Raw genomic sequence first — 14813 nt, forward strand, 5'->3', positions numbered from 1 at the left:
TCTCAAGAGAGACTTGAACACTGCTGAAAACAAAGATTTAAAAAAAATCAGTATCACAATTAAAAATGAAGAAATTAAAAAACCTCAATAATTGGATCATAAGTTAACTATAGACTCGAACTAATAATTTCCACCTCGATGACAATGTGTAAGCGACTTACAGCCTGACTCTCTAAAAAAATCCCCAACGGAGTCGCCAAGCTATCATAACCCTTTTTTTAGAAAAATAATTAAATATTATTCAAAAAAAATTATGACTTTAATTTGGAAAAATTGGTGATTTTGGATTAATTGGAATTAAATTGGAAAAGAGTCGCCATCGACCTTTGGGTAGGGAGGTCGAATATCTAAAAATGTCTTTTAATTTTTTTAAGAAAAATCGTTTTTAAGACAAAAATTGGTATGCGTTTACCAAAAATTTAATTTAACGGGTTCGAGAGTCGGTTACGCATGGAGAAGGATTAGCAACCCCACAACACCCAAAATTGGTACTGTGTTGCTTACACATTGTCGTAATGGTGGTGGAACTTATAAATCGAATATAAAGTTAAAATATGATCTATTTATTGAGTTGCTTCGAATTATTTATATTGTTAAGGAAAATTCTTTAACTCAAAAAGAAACCTCGAAATTAGCAATCCTTCGTCGGAAAAACTATCTCATTTATTTCTTATCAGTAAAAGAATATTCTCTCCTCATTAATAAAAAACGTGAATCGAGTATAAAATGTACATCGACAACTTACATAAAATAAAATAAGTGGCTATTTAGAAATATTCATTGCATTGTTCGACTTAAAATAAATTGAATTAATAAGTAACAAAATAAAATCGGTTTTATTTCAAGTTCACATTTTGTTCGAATGTCGTATCGAATTACACCACTTCGATCAAGTGATGCTTTCCAAGCCCATTCTACAAATCGTTGTTCTTGAAAGTATTAGAATTACATTTAACAAATTCTCAAATAAATAAGCATAAAAAACATAAGTATGCAATACTAAAAAAATAAATATGTGGACATACACATATAAATTATTAACATGACATCGCATACATATCAATATTTACAGTAAAATATAGTACATGTTAAGTTGGAGACTAATATAGACAAACAAGCAATGTCGAGATCAAAACACATGAATAAAAAAATACAGGTAGCTAATCAGACAACTATCTAAATTTTCAAACGTGGGATGATGATCAAATTGCATGTAAACATAATTTTGAGGATCTGAAATTGAAATAGATCTATTTTAACAACCTTGGAGATAAGGGACTAAGATATAAGTCAACCAAAAAATTGGAGCTCGAATCATAAATATTAACATATACAATAATGAGCTAACTAGGGCCAAAATCGAAAGATATAAAATACTTAATTCAAAATAAGAAACTTGAAAATATATGAGTAAATATTGAAAATTACTATTAAATATAAATACATTTTAAATAAATACATACATATGGTGCATACACATAAAATACATAAGAATATGGAACATACACATGACCAAAATAAAATAAAATAAAAATTACAGATCCAAATCACAAGAAAATAAACTTCATTAGTGACTACGATAAAATAAATTAAAGATAATTAGCTATATTCGAATAAATGGCATATCAGAATGTGACTAAATTAAAATAAAATAGAAACAAGATACTTAAATCAAAGAAATACCAAAATGACAGGTCTAGTAATTAAAACACGATAACATAGCCAAGCTTGGGGGACCTAAAGGAAATTTTCCCTAGAGCATATGACTAAAACACTAAAAGTGCTAAAAATAAGGACTAAAATGGAATTATATCTTAATTTAGTGACTAAGATTCGAAAGACTGCTTAAAGTCTGGGGACCTTTGGGTAGTTAACCCATAATTATGTGATTTAAATGGAAAAACAAGCTAAACATACCGAGACTAAACTGAAAATAACCCTAAAAATATATAACATACATAAAAATGGTAAAATCACAAAAACAATCCCTACAGGTGATTACTTTGCAAAACACGCCGAATGTTAGGGGACTTAAGTGAAATTTCCCCTAAGGTTTTCTATAAATATCAACATTTTTCTTTTTCTTTTTTTTCCTTTTTTTATTTTTCATTTTTTTAAAACTAGAGAGAGAAGGTCTATATTCTCTCTAAAAATTGATAACGCCAGTGGTAGATGGCCACCCAATTACATCGGGAGGCCCGTCTTGGCCTCCCGTCTCCGATCTGGGGTCGATTTTGTGAGAATCGACCCCAAGCTCCACGAATTTAGCCGAAATCGTTCGACTTTCCTCTGTCCAATTCACCGCCGTCTGCGTCCGATTGACCCGATTTTTCAGTATGTTGTTCATGGTATCGTACTCTCTCTTCTCACCTTCCTTATTCACGAACAGAGCCCTCCAACGCCGTGAGCGTCGTCGGGCGAATGGGTAAAAATCACTTCTTCTCTCTTTTTCGTTTGTTTTGTATTTGAATTGGTTATGCTTTATTTCGTAAGAAAGAAAAAGGGAAAAAATTTGCTGCTACTTCAAAAATATTGTAGAAATAAGTTTTCTTGTGAATTTCCTTTTTAGTTCGTTTTTATATTGTTGAGAAGAAAATGTTCTCGTTTACATTGTTTTTTCGATTGGGTTCTCAAAAGTTCCCTACAATTTGTTTTTTTCGAACCTGGTCCCCTCTCTTTTGCACTGATTTCTTGGTTTCTTGAGGTATGAGGCTGCTACTGGTGGCAGGACATGGAGACTGTATGACTGTTGCAGTCAACACGGCATGAGCATAGGAAGAAACTGGGTTTGGACGGGGTCGGATCCCCTTTGGGTCGAAGAGTGGGCCTCGATTGTAGTTGCGCTTTAGGTTATTGGGGCTTGCTTGTAATCTGGACTTCGGATTGGGCCTGGTACTGAGTCGATTTGGGGCTTGTATTTCAAGCCTACAAAAATTATAATGTAATTGTTATAATAATAACAATAATAATAATAATAATAATAATATTTTTGTAAACCTGGACAAAAACATATGTATACACACCTAAAATGACATCAGTCACCGCCGCCGTAGGATGAAGATGAGGAAATGGCAAGAAAATATTCCTTATCATATCAGCCACCTTAATCGCCACATAGTTAATCCTCAGTTGATTTTTCATGGCACCTCGGCCTGTCGTCACTACCAAACTCTTCCCTCTGTCCAAAGTCGCCAGCGTCGTCCCCACCCGAAGTGTCTCCAGATCCGCAACCGTCAAAAACTGGTTCGACACGATTTGGAATCTTACGCTGTGGATGTAAGAGTATGAACCGAAGAATATTGATACGTCGTCAAGACGAAGATCGTGACGTTGACGAGAGGATTGAGATCGGGATACTTGATTTTCATAGCGAGTGAGAGAACGGAGAAGCCGTTGTTCCTGAGACGTAGCATGGCGTCTCGAAGCATGAACTGCATCAGAGCGACGGTTTGTTGTTGCTTAAATTGGTTGTTGGGGCTGCTAGGATCGTGGTGGAGGGGGAAAGACAGTGACGTCATCTGCTCCACGTCGCAAGAGAAAGGCGAGAGAGGTGAGATGTAGCCTTGGAGGCCGTGGATTATGAGTAGGCCGTTGTTGAATAAATCTGGTTGAGTGATCTCAACTCCGCCGATGAAGATCTTATGAACGGTGAAGTTTTTCTGGTTGTTGGCGGTGGAGGTAACGGTTAAGCAACGACCGGGGCTTAGAGTTTCGATTTTGGTACCGAAGGTGAGTTTGCGGAGGTAATCGTTGGTGAAGAGGCCTGGAACCATGTGTTCACGGAGGAGGGAAGGAGTGGAGCAAGAGATACATTAACGGAAAGAGTAATCGGAGGGAGCAAAGATAGTGTAGGGACCGGTCCAAGTAGCTGCAGAGGCGGAGTCAGTAAATAGAGAAGAAGCAGCGGTGGCGAACTCGTGGAAGCCGAGATGGGAGAGGATGGGTGCAAGGAGTTAAGTGTGGGAGAGGACGGCGTGCTCCGCCGCGTGATCATGAGGTTCTTGAGGAGATGGTGAGATTGTGAAGGGAGACTGTTGTGGAGCGCTGATGGACGTGGCGGAGGTAAGAAAGGGGTCGAAAGTGGAGTAGGAGATGGAGAGGGAAGTGAGAGCGAAGAAGAAGATGAGATTCAGAGAGAGAATAGCCATTTGTTCAGCGTTGAAATGAGCGAAGAAGGTGACTGAGAGAAAGAAAAGGGGTATTTAGTATTTATAAAGTGGCGGCGCGTAGGATATTGAGGAGAAAGGAGGCGCGTGGGATCGCCATAACTGGGGACGGTTTCAATGGTTAGTTACTTATTTCTGTTATTTTGGGCGGGAATCCAAGTAATTAAGAGAAACCGGCTTTGGCTTTACCTGTTTTTTTTATTATAATCATTATAGTACGTCAATCACATTGTCTCATTGATCACGTTGTTCAATATATTAATAAAAATACAACTCAAAATTAAATAATTTATAGGGTAAATACACACTATACCGCTATTTTTTCATATTAAAAATTATTTCTAAACTACAAACTAATATACTTATAATATTAAATTTTAATTTTATATATAATTATATCGCTAGACTGTTAACTTATTAATAATTGGGTAACGTGACAGCTTAGTATTGATATGATGTTAATGTGTATTAACATACAAATCAAAAAATTATTATTTTTTATCCTCTCGTCATTTTCTTCTTACAGTTAGGATTTTTCACTTCTTTTAGCTGTTGTAAACTCATCTTATCATCCTTTATAATTTTATTGGTTTGAATTTTTTCAAAACTTCTTTAAAATTTATAAAATTAAATTAAAAATATTTATTTTTAGTGGTTTGAGGATTTTATTAGATTTGATGAGTTTGTGATGTTTGTTCGAATATCCAAACAATGAGAAATATTTTTTAGAAGACGAACAACATAGTTAAAAACTAGTCTTATCAGATTAACATTAAAAGAGATCAAAGTATTGTGTGTTAAACCTTTAGATGAATTTTTATCCAAATGCTAACTTGAAATCGTCAATGTAAAATTGAATTTTGAATTTATAAAAAGTAATCTGATGAGAAAGAAAGATGAGTGAAATATAAATATTTTAAAATCGAAGTCGCCGTAAATGATGATCGATGTTGGACGATAGTTGACCTTCAACAATTATCGGAAAGTTTTGTGCCTAAAATTTGAACGTTTAAAGTTCTATGTCAAATCAATATACAAATTAAAGAATTTATAAAGTCCTAAAAATAAGTTGTTTTGAGCATTAATTTATTCATACCAAAATCATATTATTTTAGGTGTTATAACATTGATAGAAATTGTCGTCCATGTCAATGTGTCATTTAACTTAATGATTCAGTAGTACAATTATATAAAATAAAATAAATAAATATTAATAAAAATATATCTCAAAATTAAATAATTTATAGGGTAAATATACCCTGTACCATTAACTTTTATTTTTATACTAAAAATATCATTGAATTGAACCTATCGAGTGGTTTCAATAGTCAGAAAGTATTCTTTTTTCTTGAGATCGTTCGAGTAATTATATTTGTATTGTCAATTATTAAAAAAGATTATGAACATATACTACTCCTTAATCGCTCTAGATTATCTGAAAATAAATATATCAATGAATTATAAATTAATATAATTATAGCATTAAAATTTAATTTTATATGTAATTATATCACTCGGTCGATCATTAACATATTCTTGATTCATGTAGGCATGGATAAGGTGAGCTTGGATTTAACCCGATTCATAAGCTGCTGTAAGAAGAACAAATTTCATTGCTTTTGAAGTTAAAGGCTGTTTCAGGTGATGGATTGAACCAGTAAGCTCCTCCATATTGCGAGCTACTTGAAATCGATTTGATCAAAGGACGATCAATTCTCGAATCAAATAAACTTAAATCGAGCTCGAATTCGACTCGAATTTTTAACGAGTCAAAGTGAGCTACATGGTATCCGACTTAAAAAGCTCGAAACAACTCAAAAGAATAGTATATTAAAATTTTAAATTTTTTAAATTAAATTATTAATAATATTAAATGTTATTTAAAAAAAAAATACAATATAAGGTTTTCATGTATTTAAGGTTCAAGCTCGAGTTTAAACTTCAATCGAGCTAAGTCTGAGAATATTTCGAGTTCAAGTTTTATTAAGCTCGAGTCGAGATTCAATTTTTCATTTTGAACTGAGATTGAAAAGCTCGTGAATCTTCCAGTCGAGTCGAGCTCAATTTTACACTTTTCGAATCGAGTCGAGTCGAACTTAACAATAATCAAACTCATCTTGACTCGTTTAGGGCCCTATTCTTAAGCATGTCATGCCTTGGATTGTGAATCTTGTATATTCTTAGTTCTCGTTGCATGTTTATATCTATAGTATTCATTCGATTGGTGGTTTATTATTGATCTTGTGAAGCATATTGTTCAGATATTTTCATTCATAGGTTAGTAGATTTGAGCAGTTCGAAGAGCACTGTTATCACAGAATTCCAACAATTGTTTTCAGAGTACAATATCTGAGTACATTGGTTCGCATATATATTTATAGATCACTTACTTGTAATTAGTATATAAATCATATATTTATTTTAAAATTTATTTTGATAAACTTATAAACGCTCTTGTTTGTAAATTTATTTTTAAATGTATATAAACTTGATGAGTTGAATTTAAGATAGTTACGTTTTATGTATAACAGTGAAAATTTTTGAAGTAGTAGTCGTTTCAGCGACCCATCTTGTTTGGTGGAGAAAGCACCTTTTTCACCCATAATTTTTTTTGAATTAATCACTAATATTCGATCTACTGACCAACTAATCCAGATAGAGTACTATAGAGACAAGGGCGATACTCTCAATCCAGTTTGCTTTATTCGCAATTATTAGGGTTTGAATCTCTAACCTTACTTGAGGAATTTAGTGTCTCATCCCACTAGACCAACCGATTATTAGTTTTTTCACCCATTTTTTTTATAAAAAAATTAATTTAAGATCAACGAACCTAACTCTAATGCCAAATTGAAAGTAATTAGGAAAAGCTTGTTTGATTCTTATCCCTCACTGTTTGTAATAAACAAATATGTACAAATATATAGACACTCTAACCTACTATTAAGGACATTTACATTAGAAATTCAGTTTAAAACTCAACATTTTACCGAGCAATGTTTCTTTATCTTCTCCAACGTGAACGGCAGGATTCGAACCTGCGCGAGCAAAGCCCACATGATTTCTAGTCATGCCCGATAACCACTCCGGCACGTCCACTATTACACATCCTAAGTTTTTATTATTTGATCAGTAATTAACTTTTCTGGTATTAGCGTTGCAAACTTGAACAAAATACTATATCTGTTTTAAGTACAGTGTAAGCGAATCTCAGATATTGAATTGGAACTCTGGGGTTATGGCAGTGTGCACACTCTATAGAGCAGTCTCACCAAGTGGCAAAGTCGTTGCTTTGAAAAAAATTGTTTGCAAGCTGAGCAGCCTGGCTTTGATCCAAGTTTCCGAAACGAGATACACAAGAATATCGTCAAGCTCCATGGATTCTGTCTCTTGCGCAATCCTTGAATGATTTACCAATACCTGGAAAACGGAAGCTTGTTTGATGCCTAATTGCCTACCGCATTGATGATGACAACATGCTCTATCTTACATGCACCATGATTTCAGCTTGTTTTATGTGTGTGTGTGTGTGTTGTGTATGTTGAAGGCTGTTTCAGGTGATGGATTGAACCAATAAGCACTCTCCAGTTTGATGCTAGTCACAAGTACCTGTTGGTAGGACACTTGAACTTTGACCAATTAAATGATTATCCAAATAGTTTGGTGTCTAAGCATGCTTTAGTTACAAGCATGTTTTAGGATGCGTGTCCACTCTTGTGTATAATTTACTTTTGTTGTGCTTTCATCGATGCATATATGATTTATTTAAAGGAAAAAAAACATGTATATTTTGGAATCAGTTCTGTTGATACTAACGTGACATTTGGTATTCGGGTCAAACTGTCCCAATCTAATATCGAGTGTTACAGTGGTTGTCGCCTGCTATGAATAGTACTCGGTGCAGTTGGGGTTTAACGAGAGGTTTCGATAGCGCATTTCTTTAGCCGTATATTAAGATTACCGTACTTGAGATATTCCCCTAATGAGTAGTTCTACTGTACGGAAGCTTTAATATATAACTAAAGAAATATCCTACCGGAAATGTTAATATTTTTTTAACATTTACGGTAAAACACTAACTAAAACATTATTTTTTTATTGGAAATGTTAATTTCGCTAACTAATTTCCGGTGGAACCCAATATTAATATTTTCGGTAGAATAAATAATATTTTTGTAATGCTTTATCAAAAATGTTAAAAGATATTAATATTTTCAGTAACGTATTTTCTTAGCCGTATATTAAGACAATCGTACCTGAGACATCCCTTAACAAGATTATAGGTTGAGTAATGCATGAGAGATAAAATGATAAAAAAGAAAATGAAAATAAAACAAGGAATAAAATTTTATAGTCATCCGGAACTATATATATATTTTTTTGACACAATATAATCACATCAAAACGATTTTTTTTACCCCTTAAATTAGTTGTATCTACATCATCCTCACATCGTCACGATGATATAAATTATTGTCTATTTGATAGAAATTATTGTCTATGTCATCATGTTGTTTTAATAAACGATTTAATAATATAATTGGAGTCTAAAGTAAAATTTACAGTTGAGTCAATTTTTTAACAAATTCTAAGTCTAATTCTAATCCTACTTAGAGAGGTGGTGAAGATAGGATTCTAAGGGAAGGAAAGAGTATGCTCATAATGCGTCTAAAATCCACGACTCGAAGGAATACGATAGAAAAAATATGAGCAGCTTGATCAACCGACCGGATATACTTACTCTATAGAAATTCTAAGTCGTCATTTTCGTTTATCATTTTTTTTAGGGTTGGATTTGACATTAACTTGATTGTCAAGATGATCCTTATTTATTATCATATTGATTTTCTCTACTTTGGACATTCAGATTAGATTTGGATACGTGATTTGCGTTTGTGGATAGTATTTTTCACGTCACTTGATTTTGATTTGCGATTTGTCGGTGGTCTTTCAATAACTTCATTCCCTCTTGTAGTTTGTTTGTCGATGCAGTCATATCTGTTCGTATCTACCTTTTGTTCGAATTTATTTGGTTAGATTTTTTAACATTTTCCTTGTATGGTCCTTATGTGATCTTAAGTAATGTCTAGAAAAAAATATATTTATTATATATTTAGTTTACGGTTGTGGTTGTTAACCTTTATAATAATTTGAATATTTTTTTAATAAAATAAACGATTTCTATAAAAAAAATCAATAATAAATTTAAGGGTAAACTACACCAGATACCACCAAACTTTAAGCTTTGTATCATTTATATCATTGAACTATTAATTTTGTTTCAATTATACCACTGAGCCGTTAAATTGTTAACAACAAGATCAAAATTACATCGTTTAGGTGAGGTGTCTACATCGAAAACCGTTAGCCATGTCGGCAGACGTCAATCACGTCATTGTGTCGTTAACGATTTAACGGTTCAGTGGTATAATTAAAACGAAAATTAAAGTTCAGTGCTATAATTGACAAAATTATAAAATTCAGTAGTGTGAATGATATAAAACCTAAAGTTCGGTGGTAATAGATGTAGTTTACCCTAAATTTTAATATGAATATTGAATTTCAGCTAAATTTGATGTAGTTTACCCAAAGAAATTATCAAGTCAATTTCAAATATCAATTTTTATGATAAGCCTTTCATTAAATTGCAATTGCCTACCTAGTAGTTGACCTTGTTTAATCATTGATAGGGCTGTTCCATAAATTTGCATCATCAACCGTTCCTCTTAACATGACTTTATGATTTATATTATCCCCTTCCTGTTCACACTAACAAACAAAAAATAAAGAAAATGACAATCAAAATGAAACCAAAGATGTTCATCTTTTACAAGATTTCTAATATAGAAATATATTACAGAAATAAGATTCACCCAAAAAAGGGAAGAAATAGAATCATAGTAGTGTTAGCAAATTGGGAAGTCTGAATAAGAACAATCTGTGTAAACTATTACCATGAATTGCAGGTAACAAGATCATCTCTTCATCATGATCTACCTGGTTTCGCAGCCTGTGATGGTTAGCCACAATCTCATCTGGCAAAACTCTGGTCCTACAAAGTGGACAAGTCGCCCAGTACTGTTGTTGAAGCCACCGATCCAAACAATCCTTGTGGAAGCTGTGGCGGCATTTCAATCTCCTCACTTTCTCACCTTCTTGAAGCTCTATCAAACACACCGCGCATTCACTCGACCATCTTCTCGAGTAACGAATCGTTGGGTTCATTTCTTCGATGAGTTTTAGGTATTGGGTCGTTGTGATCAGGTGTTTTTCTGGGTCAGAAACGCCGCCGGTGATGGATCTGATGAGAATCACAACTTCAAGGCGTAAGAGAGTGAAGAAGACTATGGTGATGGTGTAGAGGTGGGAGAAGAATTCTTTCAGAGCCGCCATGGCTGCCGGTGAAGCAACAGAAGGAAACAAATCTGTTGAAACGAAAGAAGATATGGATTTGGAAATGTAGTATGGGAAGAGAAGACTATTTTGATTTCAATGTTTAATTGATTAAATTAACAGTGAATATTTTACTATGTGTCCTTTTAAAATAATAGTTCATATATCTATGCTGGTTAATTGCATGTACCCAAAAAATAAAAAAAAATTGCATCATATGTCCTCAAAATATAATTTTCATTTTAAATCAGTCTTTAAACTTTTAAATATTTTAATTTCATCCCTAAACTATAACTTTTATTCTAAATTGGTCCCTAAACTTTTTGAATATTTCAGTTCCATCCTAAACTATACGACTCACATCCCTTGTAAATAAAATCGTTAGGCCAATTTATATTACTATATGTTCAAAACAACAAAATTTAAGTTAAACTATGGTTGAAATTAGTTATATATTTGGATGAATTTGGGGATAAAATTAGAATATTCAAAAGTTTGGTGACAATATAGAAAAAGGGTCATAGTTTAGGGATGAAATTAGAATGTTCAAAAGTTTAAGAACTAACTTAGAATGAGATTCATAGTTCGAGGATAAAATTAAAATATTTCAAAATAAGAACCAATTAAAAATAAGGATTATAGATTGGGGACATATGATACAATTAACTCTATTTACGCTCTATGCACATCTCAAATTTAAGCTTTTTTAGAAATCTAATTTTTCTATTCTTTTAAATTTAATTATTAACGTTATTGAAGTCGTTATATTAGTTTAGTTTATATAATATTTTGAAATAAGAAATAATAATTTTGAAGCTATGTAACAAAAACTAATGTGGTAATGGATCGAAATTTTAACTATGCTAATTATTGGATTTAAATTCTTTAACTAAAATGATAGAATGGTTAAATTCTTAAAAATATGATTAAATATACTATAAGGGTGCGTTTGGTTCACGGAATGTAAGATTACCAGTGGGAATAAAATATTACCAGAGAATAGGATTACTGGGAATGTTGTATTTTGTGTTTGGTTGGTTTAACAGGAATGTAAGATTACCGTGTTTGGTTAAAGGAATAAAAGATTATTGGAATGTATATTTGACCAAATTGTCCTTATTATATATTTGTATAATATTACAAATTGTAAAATATTTATATATTTTCTTTAAAAAATTAAATTCATAATATTTATATAATTTTTTTTACAAAATTAAAAATATAAAAAATGTTTAATGAAAGGATAAATTTTTTTAACCCCTGAACTTCATATAAAAGTTTAATTATAGACTTTTTTTGTAAATCTAAAATAATTTAAGGATAAATTTGTAATTTAACATTCGTAGAATTTTTATTATTCAATGACAAAAGAATGATATTTTTGAAAAAAAAATAAAAATTTAAGGGCATTTTAGTCCAAAACACCGGTAATGTTACAATACCTAAGGGAAGGGAGGTAATGACATTCCCGATAATATACCGCAAAAAATCTACTATTGGTAATAAAACATTACCGGAAATGAGATTTCCGGCCAACCAAACATGGGAATGTGGGATTCCCATCCCATGGGAATCCCACAATCCTTGAACCAAACACCCCCTAAGTTTGCTTGTTCTTTGTATATTTAGAATTTAGTCTTATTTTCAGGAATCTAAATCTCTTTATGTTTTATATTTTATATTTAAATAGGATTAAATTTTAAATGAACAAAGAATATAAATACTTGGAGTATATTTTATTTTATTTTGATTAATTTAGGCTGCTTACAAGTAGTAATAAATGTTCTAAATACTCTTAACTATTTGACAATGAATTTTTAAATATCCTGACAGTCTCTAGTATTAGAATCTAAGATAGAAATAAGAATCATTTTTTATTCACTGAAGTAACTTAATTCGTGCCCTTGAAGTATATTTTAACACACACGTATAAAGGATGAATTCATTTAAACTATAATAAAATTAAGAGAAAATAACCTCAGTGACCAAAAATCCCATATAATATACGATTTTAACCAATTTTTTTTGGATTTTCCAAAATGACCAACAAAATCGCAATGCGATCGCTAATTCGTAACGCGATCTCCATTATCGCAAATCAGTTTCCAGATTCGCAACGCGATTATGACTATCGCAATGCGATTTACGTATTCGCGTTGCGATTTTCATAATTCGCAATGCGAATACGTAAATCGCAACGCGATTAAGTAAATCGCAATGCGAATTAGGAAAATCGCAATGCGAATTAGGAAAATCGCAATGTGAATACGTAAATCGCAATGCGAATCTTACTATCGCAATGCGATTTACATAGCTCCATTCGTATTAACGTGTATTTTTTTTTCAAATTCCAAACACGAATTTTTTCTTAATAAATCGGAAACTGAACCGTCCACAGTAATCGCAACTCATAACCTCAAACCTAAAATCACAACACTCAGTCCCATCTCTATCTCTCACTCTCTACGGCGAAATCCGTCCCCATCTCCGAAGATTTCCGTCCCCATCGCCGGCGAAATCCCTCACAACCATTCACAGTCAAAAATCCCTCACAATTATTCAGAAATGGAAAATCAACCTCCGAGGGTTAGTTTTTTTTATTTTTATTTTGAAATTTTTGCATTATTTTAGGTTTTTCATATTGAGATTGATGAAAAGTTTACTGGTAATTTCAATAATAGATTAACCATTTCACTTAGATTTCTTATTAAATTCATTCGATTGCTGCCAATACTGCTAAACTGTTTAGCCTGTGAAGTTAGTATTTGTCTTTGTTTTGTCTTTTGGTTGAAGTAATGCAGAAGAAGAATAGTTTCGAGAATGAAAATCACAACGCGGAAATAAATATCGCAACGCGAAACCAAAATCGCATTGCGATTTTCATTTCGCGTTGCGATTCTCTCGTTGCGATTTTCATTTCGCGTTGCGATTCTCTCGTTGCGATAGTCATTTCGCGTTGCGATTCTCTCGTTGCGATAGTCATTTCCGCGTTGCGATTCTCATTATCTCATTGCGATTTTCATTTCAACCAAAAGGCAAAACAGTGTTGCAAATTTTAGTTTCAAGAATAAACTACTATTTATGTTTATTGTTTTTGGTATATCTTGACAGTGTAGTTTTTGGTATATCTAACTTGGTATGTTTATTGTTTTTGTAGAAATTTTTTTCGGCTTCATTGACATTAAGGAATAAAGTTAGCCTAGCCACTACAATTGCTTCGAAGCTTTCACCTGCACAAAGAAAATTGTTTGTGGAAACCTGCTTCGGGCCATGGCTGAGAGTACAACATCCGGGTGGAGATGCTAATTTGACCCATTTGTGGCTTCAGACCATGACTAGCGATCTACCCGACAGTATACAACGTGGTGAGGAAAAGATATGGTTTCATTTTCCACCGGCGTATACTTGTTTTGGGCTGAAGGAGTTCTGCTTAATCATTGGTCTACGATTCGGACACGATGATGTAGGCCGGTACACTCGTCATATCACCCGCCCATCATGGTTATCCAGGGTTTTTCCTGATGAGTCAATAGAGAAGCCAAACTTACACGTCGACGACATGAAGAAATTGTTTAATAAGAAAGATAGTTTTACTCGGATGAATGACGTCGATATTGTCCGAGTATGCCTTCTACTACTTTTGTATGCCGGCTTTTTAGGCAGAGAGGCCAGACAACCTATTCCTCAGGAGCTAATATTATTGGTAGAGGACCTAAATGCATGGAATCTGTTTCCGTGGGGTTCGTATATATGGAAAGCTACCTGGACTAAGTTGTCGTCTGCCTTTGATGACCGCAAAAGTTTGCGGGACGATGGGTCGAAATACACTTTGTCAGGCTTTGTTTGGGCCTTTAAGGTAAGAATTTCTATATAATGTTTTCAAAATTATAATTAATTATTTAACAATTACTAATGTTTGTTATTATATTGTTTGTAGATTTGGATATTCGAGGCCTTTCCCGCCATGAAGACATATGCAATAAAAACTTCAAATGATATTCCCAGGGCTATTTCCTGGAAGAGGAAACGTCTGTTGGATTGGGAAGACTTAATACCATATGCGACAATAAATAATGTAAGTTAACACAAATACTATCATATATAAACAAGTTATTAATAGTAGACGTTTAACTTTGTTTGAGTTTTTATATTTTTAGGAGACCAACATTCCATTAATGAGACTGACACCCACGGAGGCTGAGCTTGCCACTGATTGGTGGCAAGCTAGTCAGCATTTTCTTGATGGCACGAATG

The 14813-nt window shown here is 33.0% G+C and overlaps 1 protein-coding gene, 1 non-coding gene and 1 pseudogene across 2 annotated transcripts; all 3 read right to left on the bottom strand.

The window, feature by feature from the left end:
• Nucleotides 1-2630: 2630 nt before the first annotated feature.
• Nucleotides 2631-4148, bottom strand: LOC120179772 (annotated as a pseudogene).
• Nucleotides 4149-7183: 3035 nt separating this feature from the next.
• On the bottom strand, nt 7184-7265 carry TRNAS-AGA. The gene has a single exon. It is a non-coding gene; the product is annotated as a tRNA-Ser (tRNA).
• A 2796-nt stretch (nt 7266-10061) lies between these two features.
• On the bottom strand, nt 10062-10602 carry LOC120179773 (RING-H2 finger protein ATL7-like). Its single transcript, XM_039185270.1, has one exon. The coding sequence runs from the start codon at nt 10557-10559 to the stop codon at nt 10062-10064; it is 498 nt and encodes a 165-aa protein (XP_039041201.1). The 5' UTR covers nt 10560-10602.
• Between the last annotated feature and the right edge of the window lie 4211 nt (nt 10603-14813).

The sequence above is a fragment of the Hibiscus syriacus genome, unplaced genomic scaffold, assembly GCF_006381635.1.
Source record: "Hibiscus syriacus cultivar Baekdansim isolate YM2019G1 unplaced genomic scaffold, ASM638163v2 tig00112452_pilon, whole genome shotgun sequence".
NCBI lineage: Eukaryota > Viridiplantae > Streptophyta > Magnoliopsida > Malvales > Malvaceae > Hibiscus > Hibiscus syriacus.